The sequence below is a fragment of the Psammomys obesus genome, unplaced genomic scaffold (genome assembly GCF_907164565.1).
Source record: "Psammomys obesus unplaced genomic scaffold, mPsaObe1.curated_primary_1811, whole genome shotgun sequence".
Taxonomy (NCBI): Eukaryota; Metazoa; Chordata; class Mammalia; order Rodentia; family Muridae; genus Psammomys; species Psammomys obesus.
The window spans coordinates 10,445,560-10,471,842 of record NW_026596039.1 but is presented as its reverse complement, the minus strand read 5'-3'; the positions used below and the strand labels follow the sequence as shown (position 1 = coordinate 10,471,842).

Genomic DNA, 26,283 nt, shown 5'->3' with positions numbered 1-26,283 from the left:
TTTGAAAAATGCAGCCACTCACCCTGCCCGTTGCTTAGTTTTAAAACAAATCTCAATCCGCTGCCTGTTCCCCCTTTGTGTTACTCATTGAGGAATTCCTATTCCTCTGACAATACCAAACCCTAACATTCCTCCTTCCCATCATAAAAATAATGGAGGGTTACGGAAATGTGTAGGTACCTCCTAAGGTTCTGAAGAGATAAGAAGAAACGGATCCTTGAAAGAGAAAGTGAGGACTTGAGACTGGAGATCGACAAGGTCCAAAGGGACAGGAAGGCTAGAGGCTAAGGTTTGGGTTTCGTAGGTGCATTTGGGAAAATGTGAACCAGCAGTGACTCTAGCAGACAAACACCTATGCAGGAGCTCGATGCTAACTCGGGTGAAGGCAAGGCTTTCAGGGCGTTTTCTCAGCCTGCTGGGTGAGCAGTCACTGGCAGAAAGTGGGTGAGTGGGACGGAGCTCTGCCTTGCAGGCAGCTGACATTACCGAACGGTCAGGCGGGCAGAGATGTGCTTCAGCTGGGGGCACTGGATTCTTTCGGCAAGGGATCCTGCCACTCAACACCCAAAGAGAAATCAGAGGAGATGTGAATGGATGGCTTGCTGGCCTTCCTTCAGTGGTTTTCTAAGTCCTCAGTGATGGCTCAGGGGTAGTCAACGAGATGTTCTGCAGATGTGAAGTCTGAGCATTTGTCTGCTTTCTGCTACCTCCTGCATCCACACCCCTAGGCTTTTTCACGTTCTTAAGATGCAGGGAGAACCTTCTCCCTACAGTGTGAGTCAATTGTGCTGCCTGTATCTGCCTCTGGCACAGTGGGTGATCATCTCTGTATCTTCTTCAACAACAACCTGGAGCCACATCCATGGCAGGGAAGAGAAAGCCGGGGGAAGGAAGAGTAGAGGTAACGATTTAACTGATGGCTTTGGCAGTTTAGGAAAGATAATTCCCTGGGGGGTCAGCAGCAGTGGAGAGACCCGCCCGTAGGATTAGAAGAAAGAAATGGAGGTATTTACAGTTTAAATTGAGGTTTTTACCTAGCCCCAATTTGATATTCGTTCCCATCCTGGAAGGCAGCTGCTCGGGGTAGTAGGAGAGATGTCTGTTCCTTGCTGCGTGGAATTGGACATCAGAAACCCATCTGTGTTCACAACACACACACACACACTACATGCACACCCCATGTGGAGCAGTCCCAGCCTGCTTACCAAAAGAAATGGAAGTATATTTAGTTTCCTCTGCTCCTCTGATTAAGGAGCTGCTTGTCGAGGGAGATAATAAGAGCCTTGCTCCGAGAACGTGTACCACCTGAGCACCTTTGCCAGCTGCGTGCCCCTCCGATCAAGCTCCTTCCTTTCCATTCAAGAGCTAATTGGCATGGAAATGGCACAGGTGTAAACACGAGGCTTTTGTGTCTTACAATTTCAGACCCCATCATCACCTGGACAAGATAAAGGCCCAAGGTTCTGTGTCATCCCTCCTGCCTCCTGTTCCACCCTGGCCTGGCTTTCTCTCCAATTTTTGCTAAAATTAAACTTGCCTTTGAATCAGGAACCTGTACATTGTACCCATGTGACACCCCAGACTGGCTGTGCTGCCTTGGGGGACATGGTGTGGCTCACTGTCGCCTGTGATAGTGGCTTGGCAAGGCTCCATGCTGCCGTCTGCAGCATTCTCGGCTTTTCTCAGAGCCAAGAGTTTCAACTGTACTGCAGAAAAGAATTTCAGGATGAGTCGGTGTGAAGCAGGGTTGGAGTTTCTTAAGAAAAGGTTTTAACATAGATTTATGTCTGAGAGTTAATGGAAAGAGAAATAAATGCTTGGGGAAAAAACCTACCTACCCATCTCAGGAGGAAATTGAGCTTAGACATTTTAATGGTGTATGTGATTTTGGTATCTTCTGAGGTTATGATATGGCAATGCCCCACAGATGAGATCGTAGGGTGATTTCTGAGGTGCGCTGGACAGGATTAAAATCTGGTAAGGTGAAGTAATGGGTCACAAAAGCCTCACAAGGGAGTTTGGACATGTCTTTCACTGTAAATGGAGTTTCTAATCTTGCTTGAGAGACTCCTCGAAAATTGCTGGTTTGTAGTTGGGAAAGGAGAAAGGCCACAGCTGGTCATACAACTTACGAATGGGTCTGACTTGATAAACTATGTGGAACTGTGAGTTGTATAAAAGGAATTAGACACCAGGCGGGACAACATTAACCCCAAATTGTGTTGCAGTTCTTCCTTCTTTAAAAATATTGTGTGTGTATGTTTGTCTGTGCGTGCGTAGATTCATCCCATGCATGCCTACTGACTGTGGGGGCTAGAGGAGGATGTCAGATCTCCTGGAACTGCACTTAGAGATGGGTGTGAACCACCACGCAAGTGCTGAGGACCAAATCTAGGTCCTCTGCAAGATGAACAAGTGCTCTTAACCATGAAGCCATCTTTCCAGCCTCTGTGCTACATACAGCTATTGACTCTTAGCTGGCAAGAGACTAACTAGATTCATGAGTTGAGATTCATGAGCAGAGAGTCCTGCCTCTTCCCATGTCCCCTTACTTTTCCCCTTCTTTTCTACCTCAGTAGGATTTACACACACAGGTCACAGGCATTTGCATGGAGCCTGCCCGTGTTTCCTCAACCCACATTCCAAATTCACCCTTGCCGTTTCCTCTTCTTAGTTCAGATCCCTTTGGGCAAGTACTTGGGGAGTCTAGACCAAGCCACATCTTCCCACTCTACAGAAATACCAGGGTGGGGGCCTGTTGGGTCTCTTTGCTGATGAAGTAATTGTCTTCTGCTGAGGCTGAGTTTTGTATCTGACTCATAACTGAAGTTTGAAATTGGTGGAGAACAGTGCATTTGCAGCCTTTATATACTCTGCAGTGTAGTCTGTTGCCTTATGGCAACACTAGGGAGTGAATGGTAGAAGCAGCAGGTTGATTAGGAATTCTGTGTCTTCAGTACAGGAGCTTAAGTCAGGCACTGAGTTGGTCAGCTTTCTGTTACTGTAACAAACAACGGAAAGAATGAACTTGAGGACAGAAGGGGTTTGTTTTGCTCACAGTTCTGAAAGCTCCAGCTCATGGTCCCTTGTTGGCCTTAGGCCTGTGATGTGAGGTTGCATTCCTGACAATGAGCATGAGAAGGACCAGATCCCCTCACTTCCTAGCCAGGCAGTGAGAGGGACAACCGGGTTGGAAGCATCATCCCTCAAGCGCATTCCACAGTGAGCTAAAGACCTCCTTCCTAGGGACCACCTTAAAGTTTCCACCACTTCACATCAGCTCCAGGTTGGGCGGTAAGGCCCAAACAGATGTCACGGGGTGGGGGTGAGGGGTTCTGACCCAGTCAACACCTACAGCTTGGACAGTAATTTCCTGCGTCAGGATCACAAGGTCAGGTGCAGCCATGCTGGGCCAGAAGTGGGGTTTTCACATTGTTTCCCCATACAGCATGGACTGGCTGATCCTTCGATGTTCGGAGTTTTCGTTTCCGAGCAGCAGAGCTCAGACAGTGGTGTAGTCTGACAGGCGTGGTAGCTGGTGTCTTAGTCGGGGTTACTATTGCTATGATGAAACACCATGACCAAAGCAACTTGGGGAAAAAAAGGGTTTGTTTCACTCACAGTTTCATATAATGTTCATCATCAAAAGCAGTGAGGGCAGGAACTCAAGCAGGAAAGGAGCCTGGAGGCAGGAGATGATGCAGAGGTCATGGAGGAGTGCTGCTTACTGGCTTGCCACCATGGCTTGCTCAGCCTGCTTTCTTATAGAACCCAGGACCTCCAGGCCAGGCACAGCCCCACCCACATCAATCACGAATTAAGAAAATGCTCTACAGTCTTGCCTACAGCCCTATCTTATGGAGGCATTTTTTTTTTTTTCACTTGAGGTTTCCTCCTCTCTAATGACCCTAGCTTGTGTCACGTTCACCTAAAACTGTCCAGTACACGGAGCCTGTGAGTTCAGCACCTGTGTGTCACCTGGCATTAGTGATTGCCATGGAGATACGGGATTGTGTGGGAGATTCTTTGCAGTGGCCTTGTTTCTAGGCTTAGTTCTGAGCTCTCACCAGCCCAAGCTGTCTATCTCTGTACCATGACCTACTGACTACCACCCACCCTGCATACACTGCTGTCATCGTCCCGAAGTCCCGTCTGTATTGTCATTGCAGCATACAGTTTTTGCGGGCCTGCTTGCATTAGCCCCTGTGCTACGTTTTAGGGGAGATAAGATAGCTATTCTGGCTCCTGCTTTGGTAGCTTAAGTAGGCAGAATTGAAAGTCAAAGGTAAATGCAATAAAGGGTTTTATGTGCGGTAACAATGAGTGCTCAGAGGATGATGGTGTCCTTGGCACCAAGTCCTAAATAGTACAAGTCATCCAAGATGCCATTGCTAGGGCCAGCTTCCTGGAAGAGGCAACCCAGAATCAATAAAGCAACATATGTTTGTTCATTGTGCAGGGCTTCTACGAGTCACCATCCAGGTTGTTCACTGCACAAGGCTGTCTGGCTGAGGGAGAGGTGGAGATTAAAATCTAGCTTTCTCACTAGCCAACAATGAGGATCTGCTGTCTATCAGAGGAAGGTGACAGGCTTTCCTAGTTTAGAGGAAGGCATCATTTGGGCTGGCATTAGCTCTACAACGAACCACTCTGTGAAGACTTCTCACGTGGGGATCTCATTTGTTGTTCTACGCAACCACAGCAATATGGAAAAGGATGGACACACTCCAATCCAGGGAAGTTAAATGGCTTACATAAAAGATCCCAAGGCAACCGAAATGGCAGAACCGGACTCTGCTCCTTTTTCCTCTCTCCAACCCGTTGACCTTGATTTCTTCATTCCATCAGAGTCCACCTCTGTCCTGTTGGGAGGAACTAGCTCTGGTTCTGATTGTTACTTCAGTGGAGGGTGGAGCTCAGTCACTGCAGGGAGCAGAGTGTGCTAGTGCAGTGGGTCCTTTGCCCCCGCCACAGATCTCACTGCAGCTAATGAATTGCTAATACAATTTTCTAGATAATTTTATTTCCATAGCCCCACATTTTAATGTGTTTCCAAAAGCTAGCATTTATTTGCTTAATCTCCCAGTGTAATAGAATCGGCACTGACTCATCATACATGCAAACAATCAGCTGGGCAGAAACGACAGCAAATTGTTTAATAAGTCACATCTAATCTTTAGATTTTTAACTTGCACGCGCCGATGGTTTTTCTTGTGTCTCATTCACTCTTCAATCCTTTCCTGGTTTTCCTTTTCTTTCACTGTGACTGTTGGTTTTTTTTTCAAGGAAAAAAGTATAGGGAAAGTAGATACAGAACCTCTAAGCCGTCTTCTCTTTCACACACACAGCATGGTGCCCTGAGTCTCAGTTGGTGGGTAAGTGACCAAGGTGCAACATTGTGCTTGTGTGAGATCTCAGGAAGGAGAGAGAGAGTACTGGGGTCATAATATTTCTTTTTAACTGATAATAATAGAATCTTAAGTCTGTCAACAGGGTGCAGGCCTGGCCATTTGAGATTTTTACTTTTCCCCACTAGAGCCCAGTTCCTGCTTTCTTCCTGTCCACAAAGCCTCTGACATCATCTTGTCTCCATCTTCTTTCTGCAGTAGCAAAACAGCCATTAATTCCCTCCCTGCTTCTAGCCACTTGCAGCCACCCACACCTTGGCTATGCACAGAGGCACTGTCTACCAGGCTGTTGGACACTTGCATCTGTCTTCAGTCAGTTTGAGTTGCTCTAACATGTGACTGTAGACTGGATGATTAATCTCTAGAAATGAATGTATCACAGTCCTAAAGGCTGGGCAGCCTGAAGTATGGATTCCAACATGGCTGGGTCCTCAGGAGGTCCTTCTTCCTAGTTGCAGACTGCAGACTTCTGACTGTGTCCTGTGTTCTGACTAGGATAAGGGATCTTTTTGATAAGGGCACTCATCTTGTTGAGGAGGGCTCCACCCTTGTAATAAAAGACTTTGTAAAGCCTCGACCTGGTAATACCATCACCTTGAGGATAATGATTTTAACGTACTCATTTTTGCAGTGAGGGAAGGGACACAAACACGGAGACCTTTGCAGTCCTCTAGCCCTGTTTTGCCTGTGGGATGTTATCCGTGCTGTCTTCCCTGGCGCATGTGGCCCTCTGTAATCTGACCTCCCCAGTTGTCCTGGCTTGTCTCCATCCTCTATGCTACCCGCTCTGAAATCCATTTGCAGTGTGTCCTTAACCGCAAGTGAGTGCCCCATTTCTGGCTTCTCAGGTGCACTCCATTTCTCAGAGCTGAACTCAAAATCTCCTCTGAGACTCGCTGAGAGTCACCCGTGTCTTATTTATGCTGTGGGTGGTGTTTCTTGACCACTGCTCCCCCACCCTACATCCCAGGCTTGGTGTCCAAATCCTCTGCTCCATCTCAACCTTTTCCTGGTCATTTGGTAATGGAGTAAGAGTGGTAAATGGACACAAAGCAAGTTCAGGCCATTCTGTGAGGTGGAGGTAGCTCACTAGTGCAGCTTCCGAGCATCATGGGAACAGCAAGGGGACAGGATGCCACAGGAGACTCAGTCTACACTGCTCGGTGGCAGCTTCTCAGGGTGTCCTTCGTGGGTGCCATTTATTCAACCTCTTAGTCCATACTGGGGATCTCAGAATAGGAAGCCTTGGCTGGTAAAGGCTGTTCAGGAAGCCTGCTCCCTCGAGCTGATTTAAGGCAGCTGTTTGAACACCTGGCCTACTTCGGGCTTTCTGTGGGGTAGAGTTCAGGGTAAAGCGGGTGCAGGTGCCGAGAACCCTCAGTCTGAAGAAGCTGGAACGGCTGTGCTGTGCATTAGAACGTGTTGTGGGTGGACTCTGCTCTTGCTTAGCAAGCTGGACTGGACACTGGAGGACTCATTGTCAGTGCTGGCAGCTATGACTGCTCAGGCAGACTATCGCTCCCAGCATGTCCTCCTCCAGTGGATGAAGCTGAGTCCCCGAGATCTCTCCCAGAGAACTTACTGGCACCTTCCTGTGGGGCTTGTGTTTGGAAAGCTTTAGACAGCTGTGCCTGATGACCAGCCTCTGTCTGTGCTTCCTGGGCTATGGCTGGAGTGATCCCAACATGCTTTGGTGCTTGCTTCTTACTGCCTTCACTGTGTCTCTTTTGGGGGAAGCCCAGACAGACAGATGTGTCCAAAATGGGGTTCAGAAGCGAGGGGGTTGCTCAGCTGGGTAAAATGATTGATGTGGGCCTGCGCTTGGATGCCCATCACCAACATAACAGGGAGGCATGGCTGCGTGTCCCTGTGATCCCAGTGCAGTTGTTGAGGACTGGCTAATCCCATTGCTCACTGGCCAGCTAGTCTAGCCAAAGCTTCAAGGTTCAGTGAAAGATCCTGTCTCCATAAAGTAGGTAGAGAGCCGTCCTGATGTCATCCACTATCCTCCAGTCACCCCCTCACACACGTACACCCTACGGAGGTACAACACACACACATACTAAAAAATAAAAATAGATGGGGTGCAGGCCGTGATTTCTAGAATCAAAGAGACCAAGACACGTTCCAGATTTGCCTCTTTCCTCTCTGTGTGACCTTAGGCAAGTTATTTAATCTCTGCTTTTCTCTTTGTAAGAAGGTGGCTAGAACGCCTGCCCTGTAGGGATGCAAGCTTTAAATTGAGATGACCGCAGATAAAGCACCTAGCTGAAACGGCTTTTTTCTTTCTTTACGCCCCTTATTTCCTTCCGCTTTCAAACATTTGGAGGAAAGCCGGTGTTCCTCCTCCATGCAGCCCTCCTGCATGGCTGCAGGTAGCTAGACTTTAGTATCTGCAGAGAGAGGCACCAGTGGGTAGTTAGGAGAAGAGAGTGGGTGGTGGTGAGGGGTGGTCCTTGCCTTTTATTCCAAACCCAGCCATGTGTGGTCCTGAGGAGGCAAGAACCAGACCTCCCGTTTGTCATGCCGTTGCTTGTCAGGGAGGCAGCACAGCTCTTCTGAACCACCACTGTCCCTTCTCTGCCTCTCTCACCTGCTCCTGGAAGCTTCCTCATGCCACACCGAGCAGCCCAAGCCTTTCAATAGCCCAAATGCTCTGACATTCCTTCCACTTTGGACTTGACCAACACACCTGATCACCTTTTCTGTTGGTATCCCTCACACAAGGGACAGCATTGTGGGACTGAGCACAGGCAGCACTGCCCAGATAACAGCAGAGAGAGAGAGAGAGAGAGAGAGAGAGAGAGAGAGAGAGAGAGGAGGAGAGAAGCGTGTGGGCTTGTTTGGGGAGCTAATGTTCTTAGGGAAATGGAATCCAAAACTGGCTGGCAAGGAGCTATAAGCCAAGACTGCAGCTGGAAGGCTGTGGGCCCACAGTGGCATCAGGAAGATGTTGATGACTAGTGGCCTGCCTTTGTGGGGTTCAGTAGGGCACCTAGGCTACTGGGCCAGCCAACCAAGTGATAGGGTAGAACTGAATGACTATCTCACATGATTCACTGGTTTGAAATCCTTCGACAACTTCCTGTTGGTTTTATGATGAAACCCAGAGCTTGTAGCATGGCTGGTCAGGACCTCACATGACCTGACCCCTGGCTCTTCTTTAGCCCCCTCCTCACCTTCTTCCTGCTTCTAAAGTTAGGACTGGTCATCCTCCTCCACCTGGTTTTGCCATCCCTGAGCATTCACAGACTCTCCTCCATCCTTTTGAATGTTCCCTTGATGTACCGTGTGCTGGGTGGTATTGAGAGTAGAACAGGAACTGTGGAGGACTGTGCTCTTCATTGGCTCATTGTAGGGAGTGTCATAACACTATTTGTGGCATGAAGTGGCTCTCGAGATTCTTGATTTTCTAAATGGGAAAGTGGTTATAAGAATGTGGTCCCTGGTGGTGGTGGCGGCGGCTCATGCCTTTAATCCCAGGACTTGAGAGGCAGAGGCAGGCTGATCTTTGAGTTCAAGGCCAGCCTGGCCTACAGAGTGAGTTTCAGGACAGCCAGGGCTACACAGAGAACCCTGTTTCAGGAGGGGAAAAAAAAAAAAAACAACTCAGGAAAGAAATGAGTAAGTCTTTTGCTGCTCCCAACTACGAACTCTCTGGAAATTGGGGCCAGTTAGCGCCCCATGCTCCTCTCTGCCCATATGAAGTGTGTGGTTTTAAATGAGTTATGACACAGTAATGGCCCGCCCATATGATCCGAGTTATTGTTGGTTCTCACAGATTCTACCCCGTCTTCCCAGTGCTGCCTCAGACTCCTCTGTGGTTACAGGTTCTTACCAGCCCGCCTTCTCCTGCGCTGCACTCAAGACATTTGCAGAAATGTAGCTGCTTTCTTATCCACGTGGCTTCGTGTCTTTTCTCCATTAACCTGTAGGTTTGGTGGAGGCAAGGCACCTGTTGGCGTGTTTTTTTCCAGGTGCTCAGCCAGCTTTGCATGGCCTGGGCTGCCCCTGGGCTTGACCTTGAGTGTGGAGTTTAGGATGTCTAGGGGCAGTTCTGGGTCTTACTCCAGCCTTCACGGGTGCAAAATCTGGCGTTGTGTCTCTGCCTTGCTGAGGCTCTCCCAATGCTCTCCCCCACAGGCACGGACATGGCTGTCTTCTGTCTGCTGTGTGGGAAGCGCTTCCAGGCACAGAGCGCACTCCAGCAGCACATGGAGGTCCACGCGGGTGTGCGCAGCTACATCTGCAGTGAGTGCAACCGCACCTTTCCCAGCCACACCGCTCTCAAACGCCACCTTCGCTCACACACAGGTAGGCTGCTCCAGGGGAGGGGTGGAAGACATTCCTGGAGCTTATAGCTGGGCTTAACCTCAAAAAAAAAAAAAAAAAAAAAAAAAAGTGGCACGCCAAGCCAGGGGGTGTGTGTGTGCGTGTGTGTAGGGGTTTTCAGGTTGAGGGATTTTCAGCCATTCTCTCCTTCAAGTTGGACACAGAAGGGCTCTCTCATAGAGCATTTAAATGTTGACAGCTGTCCCAATCCACCACCCACTTCTGCACCTGTAGACTGTCTGTCCCCACCAGACACAGCACAGAAAATACTCATTTTTTTTTTTTAAATCACACTTTGAGGTCTACCGTCGGGAACTTTGATCAGTAGTCCAGGATAGGCTCTGTATCTCAAGGGATTCTGATGTGGGGGTGGGGAGTCGGGCTGGGATGAGGGGGACAAATTGCATTTTGAGAAAAACTGCCCTAACTTTATTACAGTTCCACCACTACCCCAGTTCATTCAGGAATAGCTGCAGCCAGCTCAGGGCTCTAGAGGGCATATGGAAGAACTCATCCTGCCTTCAGGACGGAGACATAGGCCTCGGCTTTGGCTTTAGTGTTGCCTAGGAAAGACAATGAGAGTATTTGAGCAACAAGCCATGAGATAGCCCTGCTCAGCCAGTTCACATGATGTGGTGAAAGACAGGGTTACCCAGTCCTGGCCTTATCCCTGCCACCGCCCTCTCACTTTAGAGGATAGGATACCTATTTCAGAGGACCGTGAAGGTCTTTTTCTAGCAGAGGAGGAGTAGATGACTTAACTACTTTCTTTGCGATAAAACAAAATGGGATCATCTCTACTGTCCCTGACTGAAAGAATGTTAATTTATGAAGTGAGTGCATGTGTATGCGCTCGCGAGCGTGTGTGTTCGAGTGCTTGCACGCATTCACATTCCTAACCTGGTTTTGTGGGAGAGCTAGGATCATGTCTCTTATGTAAGGATGTAGCAGAGTACATACACAGGCCTACTAGAAAGATCATAAATGGCCCTGCATGCTTCACAGAGGGTTAAAAGAACTCATTCATAAGAGCCTTTTCCTAGCTGAGGGGTAGAGTATGAGCCTGATCCTTACGTGGGTGACAGGCTCTGATGAATAAGGAGGGAGCTGTATTTTCAGGGCTGAGCTGGACTGTCCTGCCGGCCGGCATTCTCACCAAGGAGCCTGTCTTGGCTCTGGGTTCTGCATACCATCCTAGTCAGAGGAACACAATGCCATATCATTACCAAATGTGAAAGGCTCACCATATGCTTAGAACTGCCTCAGGCTGCTCAGTAGAAAGGAGGAGGTCTTGCTGGGAGAGGTCCAGCAAGAGGGACTGGAGAGAAAGGGGTATGCTCAACTTTCTCGACAGTGTCTGCATAGGGATCTCCCTGTAAGATGTATATGCCATCCCATCAATGTCTCCCTCAACGGATCCCCAGGTTCAGTCTTAGGGAAGATGGCGGCCTCTTTCAGCCACTTCCAAGTGTGCCATTGGGTCAAGTCACTTGACTACACATGGCATGAATGATTCAGGCCTTACTAAGTCCACCCAGGACGCAACCTACTCTGCCCGTGTCACCTTCTCAGAGTTCAGTTAGCCCATGTCGGTCCTGCTCCACCCTGGGTCAGCCAAGCTCCAGAGCTCTGGCAAGGACAGAGTGTGTGAGAAACCCTTGCTTGTTCGAGAAACAGAGACATGTGTGCCCCTTGTGCACACACACACTCAAGCACTCACTGATTTTCACAGCAGCCCAGCACAGGCTCTGCACACCCCGGACACAATGCCTCATTAATATTCCGTTGTTCTTGGCCCATTTGCTTCTGGGGCCCATGTTTAGCATCAGCAGCTGTGTTTGGTACGTTAGTCCAGCCGTGCTCTTGGCATTGATGGATCCTTGATTCACACGGCTCATCATATAATAAACTCTCAGCTGCGCTGGAGGGAGGGGCCGAGAGGAAGGGCTCTGAGGAGCCCAGGGGCTAAGGCTAGGGTGGGAAGGACGACATTGGGGTTGTCCGGAGCTAAGGAAGCCACTAGGTAATGACAAACTGGGAAAGAAGGAGGGTCACAGGTGCCCTGGGCAGGCCAGAGGGCCTCTAATTAGTCTCGTTTGTCCTGCACTTAATGTCAAGCTCATTAACACGTCTGCAGAGTTAATCAACATACCACAAATTGGATTTTGACTTTTGTCGCCAGTTTTATGTACATTATGGCCCGCCTGACATGAGCTCTCAAGGAGAGGGTTGTAGGTCTGGTGGCCACTGAGCTGTAAAACCTGGGTCGGGTGGGAGTGAGTATGTGTCATGGTAACTTGTCATTTTTTTTTTTTTCATCCTCTGAATGCTTTTTATTCTTTCCCTGGGCAGACTCAAGAGAGTTCCTGTTTAAACTCATTTAACATGTGATCCACTTCATAATTAAATTCATAAAAATCTGATCAAACAAACCCCTCTGCTGTTTGTTAAACTCTTAGGGCCCCCCTCTGGAAGCCAGAGGCACACGCAGCCAGCCAGCCCTTTCTCACTGCCGCCACCCCCTCTTCCCATGAGGGGGCTGGGTGACTGCCGATGTACGTTTTAATTACCGGCTTCAGCTGAAGTCTCACATGGCCCTTGTTTTATTTATTTATTTATATCTTAATGAGGATACTGAATCTTTGATTAAAGTCGTAATCGTTGCCGATTCAGGAAGGAGGGGGAGCTGGAAAAGACCAGACGGGGCCACGTGTGCAGACAGAGAAGAGGGGGAGAGAGAGAGAGAGTCTCATACACAGGCTGCCCTTCACTGTGGTAGATATGTAGTCAGTCAGTGCCTGTGTCAGAGAGGGCTAGCCTCTTGGCCTTGATGAGGACGGAAACAGGTTCTTGGTATACCTCTGGTAACGAAAGACATGAATTGGCTTCCCTAGTCCAGGACTACAGGAATCAATCCATGTCCACATCATTGGCCAGCCATGTCTCTGAGGCAGAACAGTGCCCCTTAGGTAGTAGGAAGTGAATAGAGGATGGTTCTTCTCTTTGAGTTTCTTTCGTGGAGCCCCACACACCCCTGTGCCTTCTATGCTTTTTGTACCTCTTTCACCCCATGAAGAGAGTCTGCCAGTGAACAGATCCCAACAACCACTCCCCACAGAGCCTCAGAAAACGTGAGAATTTATGTGGGTGCAGGGGCCTGCATTCAGGGAGAGGGACATTCGGTTAGCGGCCCACGGAGGGGAGATGGCAGAGAGAGTAAAATATCATTTTAAAGAGGAAGTGAAGGCACAGGCATTCGAGTCTATAAGGAGAAGGACAATTTATGCCCAGGCACGAGCACAGTTTGACATGGGGATAATGAAAAAACGTAGGTCATTGTGGATGACTTAAGCCTTCAGCAGCTGAAGAGAATGTATGAAATGCAGAGGACATTACACGGTTGGCAGGCTCGCACATCTGCAGAGGGACAAGTGAAATACAGTGGGCCATTCTTTACCATAAACTGTGGTTGTTGGAGATGCAGCCCAGAGAAATTGTAATTACAGTGACAAGACGAATCAGCGATATTTAAATATTCATGAACAAAGTCTGGGGTGATCAATCTATCTTTATTGTCTGCGCCTTCACTCCTGTAATAAATAAGTAGCTCAAGACCTCACCTTTCATTCCCAAGCTTGACACCTCCGTTACAAAAATGCAAGGTGGTTAACCCCACTCCTACCCCCTCAGCCCACAGGGATTGAGAGGAGAGGGTCCCTGGAAGAGAATGGTAAACTGAGTGGCATGATTCTAGATTGAGGACTGGCCATACCCAGCCCCATACCCAGAATTTCCTCAGAGTTGGTTCTGAGTCATTCCTGGGTGAGCACGGAAGGCATAGGGTGGGAAAGAGTCGATTCATACCCTGGAGGTACTTCTTGGTGGCCCTGTCAGTCAGCACAATACAGTGTGTCACTTGGCCATGTGGTAAGTGCCCAGTATCCAGACCTCAGAACCAGGATAGAGGCGAAGGCCCAGCCTAGTTTAGGTGACCTTGGAACAGTGTCTCTAGGCAACTCATTTTTTTTTCCATTAGTAAGATAAGCATATCAGATAGTCTTCATAGCCATGTGACACGATGCCCATGAAGCTCTGAGCATAGCAGTGAGAATACAGCAAATAGGGGCATTTAAATGGGCAAGAGCTCATTTAAAAATCATATTCTATGAATAAAAAGATCAAAAGTGTTCAGTATTCTTCTTTTGGGGGACAGAGGGAAACAATGAGGCTTAGTCTGCCTGGGAACTAAAGAGAAGCATCCAAATGGGGGTGATGGATGAGCAGGGCCTTGAGGGATGCTTGGGGTTCATCAGGGAAAGAAGTCGAAAGAACTGGTACAGTAGGAGAAAGAGCAGGTGCCATCTGGGGAACGAAGAGAAACTCTCCCAAGTTGGAGGGATTTTCTGAGGGTGGGGAAGCCAGGCTGGAATGGCCCTTGGCCCTGAATCAGAGAAAAGGGAAAAAGAGGTCGTGTAAGGCCAGGTCTTGAAGCCCCCAGCTCTACTCCACCCTCACGGGAGCCTGCTGTTCTTTGCTGGGCCAAGGAGGCTTTCTTTTCCTGGGACTGTTCGTTACCCATGGATGACTGTGCGGCCCGTTGTTCTCACAGGTGACCACCCATATGAGTGTGAGTTCTGCGGCAGCTGCTTCCGGGATGAGAGCACACTCAAGAGCCACAAGCGCATCCACACAGGGGAGAAGCCCTATGAGTGCAATGGCTGTGGCAAGAAGTTCAGCCTCAAGCACCAGCTGGAGACGCACTACAGGGTTCACACAGGTATGAGGGCGCCCTGGGGCTAGCACTAGGACCTGGGTGGTGACTGGCAGCAGGTGGTTATCTGCCCACGTAATTGTGTTTCAAGGCTTAGCCGGAGAGCTGAGGGTCTATTGAGAGATGAGAGGGACCGGAAAGATGGCTCAGTTGTTTTAAGAGCGCTTCTTGTTCTTCCAAAGGACCAGTCTGATTCTCAGCACTCACACTGGGTAGCCCATAATCATCTGTAACTACAGATCTGATACCTTCTTCTAACCTCAGAAGGCATCACGATCATGCGCATATGCGCACAGTAAAATGTTTGTGTGTTCAGGTTTTTGAAACAGGGCCTCTCTGTGTAGCCCTTGGCTGTCCTGAAACTTGTTCTGTAAACCAGGCTGGTCTCAAACTCACAGAGATCCATTTGGTTCTGCCTCCCGGATGCTGGGATTTAAAGGCTTGTGCCTCCACCACTCAGTGTTTAAAAAAAAAAAAATTTTTTTTAAAGAGATAACATGGTAGTCTGAGCACCATGACCCCCCTCTCAAGGCCAAGGCAGGCATTAATAATCAGTTGCAGCAGCATCTCCTAGGCCCAGTCAGTCCCCCGAAGCAATCATACCAAAAACCCGTCCAGGAGTGCCAGGCAATGTGATGCTTATTCAAAGTCCTAAATTACGGTTAAGTTGGCCAGATTAGTGAAAAGTGAAATTTGAGTGGTTTCATTTTGCTCCATTCATGGTTGGAGGCATAATCAGAGGACATGAAGTTATGATAAGGGTCAGGAAATTGAGGCATTAGTTCTGCTCTGTTCTGAAATGAAAGGAGTGAATGTATTTAATAGTAGAAAGTTCCACCATGTCAGAGTGCTTCCACATTCCTTTTTATATAGAAATGTGAGTCCCTGTCTTTATTGGGATCCGAGGACAGACAGGTGGATGGGGTTTAGAGGCAGTAGAGGCCTAGACCTGGCCTCTACTTAACCAGAAAGCCTATTTCTTTGCCTATTTCTTTCCTATTTCAAGTTCAGTGACATCACCTCAGTTGCTTAAAATGGGCTCCGGTGGGAGTATTGACCACATAGCAGTAGAGCTATGTGTCTTTGGAGAGCTGGTTGTTAAATACTGCCCCCCCCAATCCCCGTAGTCTGCCAGCTGTGGGGGAAGGTAGCATTTCGTGTAAGGCTGAGGGTGAAACAGAACAAAGGAAGATGCCCTCTCTGATCAGTGGGGACAGCACCCTGTCCAGAGGAGGACATAGTGACTTTAAGGGAGAGAATAGGCTGGGGAGGGGCTGCCAGCTAGCAGCAGTAGAAGGCAGAGCTATTCTCAGAGCCCTGTCTTCCCGCCTGAGCTCTGTTTTTTTGCCTCCTGCTTAAAGCCACAGCAGAGGATGGGGAGCTCATTGCTGACAACATGAGTGACTCAAGGGATATCCCAGAGTCTCGGGGTTTCCTCAGTCCCTTGTTGTGGGATGTGACCCAGTGGGCAGATCATTAAATGCATCGGCAGTGACTATTGTAAATAGCTGGTCGATAGTTAGATCACTTTGGCTGTTCATTACTTCATTATTTGCTGGGTCCTCAGCACGGACGAGTATCGATAGCGAGATGGCTGACCAGTTAATTACTGTATTGAAACAAGGTTCCCTTACATCTCTGCTCAGCTCCAGGGGACTCTAGTGGAAGGAGGTCTGGATAGCCAACTAGGGTGTTATTTTGTACACTGCTAGGTTCTCTGTGTTTTCCTCCCCGTCAGTCCTAGACTGGTAGACAAAGTCCAGAGGATGTTCCTAGATAGCCCTAGATATGGTGTGTTTGAAGGATTGGTTTCTTGGGTTTCCCCTTTCTCCCCTCACCAGCTGTAGCTCTAAAGGGACTTCACCTATTCTCCTGTTCCCTGTGGGTGAGCTTTGTTATGTAAAAGCATTCTGGAGGGAGGGTTTCATGGACTTACTATCTCCTATTATAGCATAGTTTCCTTAATTAGAAGAGAAGCACCCTTCCTAAAAATAATAAGACCAGGGGTCAGACTGCGTGGACCACCCTCCAGTTTCTAACCCCATTAGCCTGTTTACAACAGTAAGAAAATAAAGTAGAAGTGAAGTTACCCCAGTAACCAGACCGATATCCCCGTGTGACCAGTGGCTGCCATATTGGATGGTCCAGCCGTCATCTTGGGAAGTTCTGTTGCAGACTGCAGGGCTGGAAGGATGGGTGCTCTCCAACAAGCCCAAGGACAGCACAAGGTCCTTCTGGTCCTCACATTCCCCCGTCCTATATTGTCTCCTCCACAGGTGAGAAGCCCTTTGAGTGCAAACTCTGCCACCAGCGCTCCCGAGACTACTCGGCCATGATCAAGCACCTGAGAACGCACAACGGTGCCTCTCCCTACCAGTGCACCATCTGCACGGAATACTGCCCCAGCCTCTCCTCCATGCAGAAGCACATGAAGGGCCACAAGCCTGAGGAGATCCCACCTGACTGGAGGATAGAGAAGACGTACCTCTACCTGTGTTATGTGTGACCTGGGGACCCACACACATGGTAGAGCAGCAGCAGGAGGCAGCAAAGACAAGCTAGAGCGAGATAAAGAGTAAAGACTGTGGAGAAAAGAAATCAGAAAGAAAAGGGAAATAGAAAAGAAACAGAGAGAAGGAGAAGGAAACCTGGTAGTTATTTGGGCTTGGATTCCTTCTGGGGCTCCAGGTGATCTGGCTGTCATACTGCTGCCCCTCCCCCTGAAGGTCTCAGCCCTCCTTGGTTCTCTTGGGTGGGATGGGGTGGTTTTGCTCATTCACACAGTGGCATATTTTTCTCCTCTCCAAAACCCAGACCTTCCTTTTGTGCCCAAAAATGGAGACCAAGAAGCAGGTGTGAGGTCCTCTGGTCAGCTGAGGGCCTCTGCCCTGACTCCTCCCATCCCCTCCTCTGAAGAGGGTGGGAAGGGAGCAGAGAGGGCAGCTGGAGATGGTAGAGGATGCCTCATTGATGCTCAGAGTGGCAGCTCTGGCATACTGGCGGTAGACTGAGAAGGGAAAGGCTTTTTGCTCTGCCCAGCTACATCTGGTGCCCCTCAAGGTCTCAGAGCCTTGTGGCGCTTCTCGTTCTTCAGCTTCTTACACCTGCTTAATGGCTGTCCTTTGCTCACAAGGGGCTCATGCCCTGTGTGGATCTGGACTATATATTACTTAGGTTTCTCCTGGGGAAAGCTGTGTCGGATTCCAAAACCCCTTCCTTCCTTCCTTCCTTCCTTCCTTCCTTCCTTCCTTCCTTCCTTCTCTTAGCTTTCAGAGAACACAGAACAAAATAAACTAAGCACTGTACCCCAGCCAGACTCCCTCATGAGCAAGATTCCCGCCCGCTGAGCTGCTTTCTGCTTGCAAAATGGAAACAAAACAAAACAAAAACCAACTAAATATATTCCATCCAACAAGCGCACATCCCTGCAACCCCAATTTAGCCCCTCTGGGAAGGAATCCCATCATCCTATTGAAAGGTCCCATTGTCCAAGATAAGGAGTTGGGTGCCCTCCTGCGGGTGAACTTTACTTGCAGATGGGAGTGGATATGCTTGATGCCTGAGCAGAGTGGGAGGATTGGCCAGGGGAAGACAGGAAGACGTTGCTATCACGCAGGGGTCCTTTAAGCACAGGGAAAACCCCAGATCTGGAGATTAGCACCGAATTCCTGGCGCGGGCCTCTCAGCCCCCAGGGAGCATGAGGAGGAGCTGATGGCGCTTTGGCCTCTTGTTATGTTTGCTTTTAGCACATTGTACTTGAATTACCTCAGTTTCTCTCTCTCTCTCTCTCTTTTTTTTGTGACCTCATGAGCTTTTCAGTCCCTTATCTCCTCCCCACCTTTTTGGGTGTGTGTGTGGTGGGTCTCTATTGGAGGAAAGGGGAGGGTGTAGTTTCCTGTTCTAGCATAAGTTAATAGTTGGTTTTGAACTTGACCTGGTAGAGGACCTCCGCTTCTCTGGGTGGAAGCTATAAGAAAAAGTGGACCACTCAGGATCTGAATGGAAGTCCAGGAGGACTGAGGAAGGTGGTGGGAATGGAGAGAAGGATGACCCGGTTCTCACCATCCCCGTAGTGTCACTGTAGGCACAGTCCAGGACTTAGATCACCAGCGCCCAGCTTCAGCTCAGCTTGAAAAGCCCCAGGGGCCTTAGTCTGGGCTGGTTAGGCTTGAGGTGTCCTGTTACTAAGATCTACACAGCCACATGGTCCACACTTTCTGCTGTTACCACGGCCAGAGTTTTCATGGCTACTGTGTGTGTGAGAGGAGAGGACCAGCTTGGTTTTGTTGTACTGGGTGGGGCATTGTTTCTCTAAACGCTACCTCTTCTGTTTGTCCAGCCTTTTGTCCCTTCTGCATTTCTGCCTGTTCCCACCCTGCAGCCTCCCCCACCCTGAGTTTTGGAAAGCACATTTGCAATAATCCCCTTTGCTTTAGGATGGACCCCACCACCCCTTTCATTTCTTTCGTGCTTTATGTTGAAGATATATTGTTGTTTTTCTCTCCTCTTTTTTGTGAGAGAGTCATGGCTATGTTTTGATCTTAGATTTTAAAAAGTGGTTTAGGGAAGCAGTTGGTAGGGATGAAGGATTGTAAAATGTAACAGAAAGTCTGAGGGAAGGGGCACTGCTATAACCCCTTCCCCTGTCCCTAGGCCACGCCCCCATCCCTCCCATTTCCCCCTTCAATCTCATCCACCATATCTGAAGGCCTTAAAAATTGTGTGTTGGGAGGGTATGGCTTGGGGGATGCTTGACTCCCCGATGTGAACTAGGGATGGTAAAGAGCAGAGGGCACTGTGTTAGAACTATAGTGATGATTTAGTGCATTGGAAAGGAAAAAAAAAGTTTAAACTTGAGGTATGTGACCAGAACAGTTGTCACACTTATAATGTGGAATAAGAATCTTTTTAGGGAAGAGCTGTCTTTAAAAATCATTGTGCACTATGGCTCCCTCCTCCAGTCCAGGGGGATAAAATGGGAACTGTTGACCTTCAGGGGATCTATAAATCTCAGAAAACAGTATTTTTAACAGTAAGATGTTATTCAAGATTAGTGGCAGAGGGAAAATATCCAAATATTCCATAGAACTGCCTGGTCTCTTCCTTCTCAGCCCTTCCCATTCATCCTGCCCCCACCCCTGCCCAATCATAAAAGCTTGAGAGGGCTGAGCTGATCTTTGCAAACTGTAATATTTTTGTAGTATTTGTTAGTTCTTCTTAAGTTCTACAGGATCTTGCTCTTTCCTTTTATAGTGTGAATAGGGAGGGAAAAGATTTAAAAGGAGAAAAAGTTAAAAAAAAAGTTCATCACCATCAACAGCAAAATTTGTGTGTGTGTGTGTGTGTGTGTGTGTGTGTGTGTATGTGTGTAGGTGAGGTCACACTGTATTGTCTGTGCTGCTGTCTCACTGTTGGTTGGTACTCACTCAGCACCTACCTGCCCTGTCTGTCCCTGAGGGTTCTGGAGATCCTAGTGGGAGCAGAGACAGCTTAGAAGGGACATCTTCCTTCTGTTTCCTTTGCAGCCCAGACCCCAAAAGATGTTCCACCATGCCTCTCCCCCAGCTTCCCGCTCACAAAGAGGAAATGGTTTTACAGTTGCCAGGGCCTTCTCTGCTGGGTTGATGGCCGCTGGGCAGGTAGGAGGCTGTTGGGAAGTCTTCTGCAGCATCCGGAGTTGGGGAGGCCAGAGGGTGGAGGCACTGTCCTTCCCAGGGAAGCTTGAACTATATTTGCTCCACTCCTCTTTGGGCCTTCTGGTTCGTCATGCCTCTGCCTTTGGCTGTGTTCTTAAAGAACCCTGGAACCCCTACTTATTGCTGCCTTATCAGCTCGGTGACCTCCCACCTAGCAAATCCAAGCTGCTTACTGCTGCCCAGCGTCTACGAATGACTCCCCTGATGGTGACCCTACCCTCAGTGCTTCTCCCCTGCTCGCTCCTTTGCTCATTTAAAGCATTAAAATCCTATCTGTATATAGGATAAACAAATATATATATATATATATATATAGAAAGAGAGATATAGCGAGAGAGATATAAAATAGAAAAACGTCATTGCTGCTTGGTTGCTTTATGTGAAGAAGAGAAAGGCAGATCTGGGGTACAAGGGTGGGTTGCAAGGCTGGGAGAACCCAGTGATTCAGTACAATCCAGGGATGCCACGTGGGCTTATTTAAATCTTTGTGCCTGAACACTTTTTCCATGTTGAGAGAGAGAAAAAAAAAAACTGCTGCAAATTTTTACAAGTGTATGGTACGCTTCCAGGTGGGATGGATGCAACTGGGATGAGAGGGCCAGAGTCCCTTCTTAGAGGAGAGGGAGCAGGAAGCACTTTTGGTCTTGGGGCATGGTGGGGGAAGTGGAGTGGGTAGACTTTTGGCCAATCCCCTGGCAAGCCAGACTAGGGTGGACATTGGGGACACTGACAATGTGAGACAGATTCATAAAGAGCTAAGTTTCTGTTGATTTACTTTTCCCTGTTTGATATCTCACCCCCTTCCATCCAGTCTTCTCTCCTGGGACTTCTGGCTTGGCTACTGTGGCTGCACTTATCTGGAGATGCCAGTAGGAGGACAAACAGTAGAACTAATGGGTAGGGGGGAAAGAGAGAGAGAGGGAGGTAGATACCCAAGAGAAGGGTATAGGACAGACAGAACAGACAGGATCCGGGGAAAGAGTGAGGAGAAAGGAGTGAAAGCCCCAGCAAGCCTGCCTGCTGGCAGCTCCGAGTCCTCTGCTCCTGGGTGGCCCACTTTGCAGACAGGGTCCCTCGTCCCCACGTGTATCATAGTATTTGTTCACATAGTGTTATGCATGAATCCTCGTAAGGTGAAGAACCGTCACGATGCACCATGCCATCGCCCTATATATAAAGATAAATATATATATATATATGTATGTAAGTTATAGCACTGAGGGCCTCATGGCCCTGCTGGACCAAGCAAAACTAAGCCTTTTGGTTTGGGTGTTAATTTTTTTTTTTTTTGTCTGATGTTGTGAGAGCACAAGTGCCAGTCCAATTGCTTTGTATCACAGAATAGTGTTTTTAATTCATCAATGTTCTAGTTAATGTCTACCTCAGCACCTCCGCTTAGCCTAATCTAGGAGGTCGCCCAATTTCGTTTCTTCAATTTTATTGGTTCTTTTTGTTGTTGTACAAATCACTCTCCCCACCCTTGTCTCTCTCCCCCTTCCTCTCTCTCTTCCTCACCCACCCTGCACCTCCCTCAGGTCCCCCTCCCTCATTAGCCCCATCTCTCCCTCCCCTTGCCTCACTCTCCTCCAGTCCAGATTGCAGCTTCTTTCTCGTCCACTCAAGTGTGCTCCCCGTTGCCCGCTTACCCTGCCTTCGTTTTGTGTAGATTGATGCGTTTCTTTGTAACTTCAGTGTTTCTGACAAGATTTAAAAAAAAAAAAATAAGAAAAAAAAAACAAACGAATTTACTGCTGCAGGTTTTTTTCTCCATGTGTCACTAAGTGAAGTTTGTGCCTTCTATAGCAAAGAGAATATTTTTTACATCCTACTAACAGTAGATTTTTTTGTAGTGAACATTTTTTGTATTTTTATTTATAAGTCTCATAAGAAAAAAATAGCGATGTTCAGTTGTATACCTTGAATCTGCAGTTAGAAGAGAATAAAGTTAATTCAGTTGTCTCTGGCTTCAAGTGTCCTTTTTTTAAAAAAAAACAAACAAACAAACAAACAAAAAAAACCACTCACATACAAACAAAAAAGTGTCCCGCCCCTTTCTCTCTCCTGTTTTGAGTGGAGCACTCTAAAGGAACTGAGATTTCTGTCTTGAAGATGAAGGGAAAAACAAAACAAAACACTGTGTTAACATTAAGTCTTGATCCTTTGCATTGTTATGACGTGTCTGTGCGCATACGAGCATGTGTGCACACGTGAACAAGGCCGTGGTGCAGATGCCGAGGTCAGAGGACAACTCGTAGAAGTCAGTTGTCTTCTTCTGCAGTGTGGGTTCTGGGGGTCACACTCAAACCCTTGGTGGCATCTCAGCAGCCCCGACATTCAGCCTTTTTACATGACACCTTAATGCTACATTCACAAGTCATGTACCCAAGGATTGAACTCAGGTCATGAGGCCTGCCAGCAAGCGTCTTTACCCACTGAGGCATTTTTCTGGTTCCCGTTTTTGCCTTTGGAAATTTTTGTTGTATTTTTACTGTATGTGCGCACACATGCCAAGCGTGTGTATAGAGGTCAAAAGACAACTCTTAAAAAGTTGTATTACTTGATCTTTTGTCTGAGTGGTTTTTTCTGCATGTATCTATGTGCACCATATGTGTGCCTGACACCTGCCTCTGAGGTGAGAAGAGGTCCTCAGATCCCCTGGAACCAGAGTTAGAAATGGCTGTGAGCCACCACATGGGTGCTGGGAGGGTCTGGGTCCTCAGCAAGAGCAGTGACTGCTTTTAACCACAGAGCCATCTCTCCATCCCAGAATACAACTGTTCGGAGTCAGTTCTCTTCATTTTCCACATGAATCCTTCGAATTCAACTCTGGTCATCAGGCTTGGCATCCAGTGCTTCGCTTTCGGGGAAGGGGGATCAGGTGTTAAGAAGCAGTGTTAATATATGAATGTCACTTGACCTTGGAACAGTGCACTAAGTGGCATTTTTCATTCAATAAAACTCTGGCATGAGTGACAGTTTCTGCACTGGGAACTCAGGAAGCAGCACCAGCGGGGTTGTCACGTGTTTCAAAGTGTGTGGCGACGGCTCTGTATCGTGCAGCTGGTACTCGGTGATCTTGCCATGTCCAGATCAGCTACCAAAGCAGGCTGCTTTTCCCAGGCTGGAGGCAGGATCTCCTGTCTTCCCGACAGTGAGGCAAGCCTAAGCATTGTCTCAACACTACGCTTCCACCCAACTGAAGGTCCTCTGTTCTGCGGCAGCCGTGACCTGTTACAAAGCTGGAGGTTTTGCTTAACAGTATAGCACCTGCCCGACACGTATGTACAAAGTCTCCATCCTGTTTCCTGCTGCAGGTGAAAGCAGCACCTGGCTCCTCTTCAGCTCTGCATCCTGGATGCAGAGCCCAACCTCACTGCCTTTATCCTCCAGCAGCGTCCCACCGAGACCCAGATGGGACTCACCTCACAGCCACCGTGGTGGGTCACTGCAGCGCTGGCGCTGACAATACTGAGCATCGAGCTGGCCCACAGCCCGTGTCCCTGCACATCCATGGTCATGCAATTTAAAGAGAGCCTCTGTGAGTGTGGTGTGTGTTTACAGTTTCTAGTCTCCCAGGTCCTGGGTAGGCTGTCACTGAGGTTGTTGAGCTGAGAGACACGGAAGCCTCGCCAACTCTAACAACCCTCCCAGGAAGAGGCAGTTTCCCTCTTCCTGCCCTCTGCTCTGTTCTTCCTTTCTTTCCCCTCTTCCACCCACCCAGATTTGCTTTTCTCTTTTTCACCTCTCTTCTCCACTCCCCCATCCCTCACTCTCATTTCTGGGAGATTTCTTCTGCCCTGCACCTCAGTCCCATGTCACATGACCCCCTCTAAGAAAACAGTCCTTGGCCAAAGATGTATATGTTTTGATTGGGATCTGTTCCCCTCAACCCTTGCCCCTCTCGCCCATCTCCCGCCCCTCCCCCCTGAACCCCGCCTCTCCCTCAGGCCTCAGCTTTCTCTTGACAGATGGGAGGGCAGTGGGCACTCCCTCTTTAAAACAACATTTAATCGCCGTTTTCTGTTCTTGGACATCAAAGCTGGGGCTTAGGCGCTGCACTGGGGTCCTGGCGGCGCGGGCTCTGGGGGAGAGGAGGTGAGTGAATAGGGGCCGGCTGAATGGGCTTTGTGTGACCGCCAGGGTCTGCCTGCTTTACATGCTCTTTGACCCAGATATGATCTCATGGAGAGAAAGGGGCCCGGCCAGGCCAGCCTGAGAACGCTCCTCCGAGGCCGCCGCAGCCCCTCCTCCCTCCCTGGGCAGCGGGCCGCAGCTGCCCTCTGCCCCAGTCCGCAGCATGGACAACTGCCTCCAGGACAGGCCCCGCCAGGGGTGGGGGTGGGGTGGGGCACGAGGCTGAGGTCAGAGGAGGGGACAGGGAGCTGGGCTGGAAAGATACAGCCCCAGGTTGGGTGGTTAGGGATCTTCCTAGTTGTGTTCTCTGGGGTGGTTGGCCGAGAGCCACCTTCACGCACATTAGCAACACACTGCCACCTTGCTGGCCCTTCCTGTCCAGTCGTCTCTGCCTACTCCCTAGGTTCTGGTACATACTTGATGGCTCTCTTTTCATTGGCTCTGGATGTCCCCCAGGGAGCAGAGCTGAAGGCCCAGAACTAACAGAAGCCCTCAGAAGACCCACAAGAGTGTGGCAGGTGAAAAAAAAAAAAAAGACAGCCAAGTCCAAGGACGTCTCCATCCAGTCAACAGCCACTTCTCACTTCTTCACCCTCCACAGCCAAGAGGCCTTCCACCTGGTTACCAGTGGAGCCGCTTCCCTTCTTCCATCCTGTATTTTGCCTGCAGTGAATGAACCCCTCCCTACAGATAATAGGTCACTCCTTTGAAGAGTCTCTGAGGTTCTTCATTACTCCTAGAACAGGGTCCAACCGCCCCAGTGAGACCTCAGTGGCAGTGCCTGCTTGACACAACCAATCTGTCCTCCAGATCCACCCCGACCTTGCTCTAGTCAGTTTGATCACCAGGATGGTTTCAGGGTCCTGCTTTCTGATCCTCTCAGCTTCCCAGGAGTCTTGTTTCATCTCAAGCTTTGTGCCTTTCTCAGGAAACCTCTCCCAGATGCCTGTGTCTGAATTAGGTGCACTGCTCTGCAGACCCTCCTTCTACTTCTGTCATCATGGTGCATTTCAGTCACCTAAGCTCGCTGTTGTCCTCAGCTCCAGATATCAAGTTCCTTGAGGTTAGGAACCATGTCCGCTCTAACTTGGTGTTCCTAGAGTCTAACACTGCACTTGGCAGGTGCCCAATAAATCTCTGTTGAATACATGGAAGGAAAAAAATAGAGATCGGAAAGAAAGGGAGGCAATTAGCTCTCTGGAACTGAGGATGCAGTTGTCAAGGATGAGGGAAATGAGCTAAGTAAGAAGCCCCTCACATGTCCATCTGGGCACCCCCCTGTGGATATCAAGGACTGATGTGCATGCTAAGAGGGGCTCAGTGTGGGCTCCTGTTTCTGTACACCTGTGCCTGTATTTGTTCCTAAGGTCACCCTGAAGGAAGAAGCTGTAGCAGGCTCGGGAAGGTGGCATTTTACAGCTGAGGACTACCTGGCTTGGGCAGCTTCCATGCAGAAGTGAGGTGTTTTTTTGTTTTGTTTTGTTTTTGTTTTTTTTTTTTTTTGCCCCGTGGGGAAGCCCCAGCTTTGTCTTTGCCTCCAGAACCTGAGCTACAGCTCTCCCCACCTCCAGCTCCGGCCACGCCCCACCTGGAGTGCTGTCGGACTCCCCTGGGCTGCTTTTTTCGCACCCTAGGGGGTGCCTCAGTGAAAGTGAACTGGCTCATTTAAACCTGACTCTGCAGCCCTGCAGCCCCCTGCAGAGCTAATTACCCCGTAGCTCCAAACTGATTGCTGTACACTAAGCTTAAGCCCTCCTTTATTTATTTACTGACTACATTAATAGCAAAGCCGAGAGCTTTCAGCTGCTCCTCAACTGTACATCTCTGTCCAGCTTCTCTAAGCCTGACGTAGAGGCCCCCCAACTTACCGCCCTAAGTGAAGCTTCTGAGCCAGACAATAAGAAGAAACCGTGGTTTTTGTCCATACCCTCCTCCTGCCAT

The 26,283-nt window shown here is 48.9% G+C and overlaps 1 protein-coding gene across 1 annotated transcript in view; it reads left to right on the top strand.

Moving 5' to 3' along the window:
* Zbtb16 (zinc finger and BTB domain containing 16) overlaps positions 1-22,169 on the top strand; it is a 183,295-nt gene extending 161,126 nt beyond the window's left edge. The window contains exons 5-7 of the mRNA XM_055622230.1: positions 9,552-9,722; positions 14,350-14,517; positions 16,788-22,169. Coding sequence (XP_055478205.1) covers positions 9,552-9,722; positions 14,350-14,517; positions 16,788-17,017 — 569 coding nt within the window. The 3' untranslated portion in view covers positions 17,018-22,169. The remainder of the gene's footprint in view (positions 1-9,551; positions 9,723-14,349; positions 14,518-16,787) is intronic.
* Positions 22,170-26,283: the final 4,114 nt, after the last annotated feature.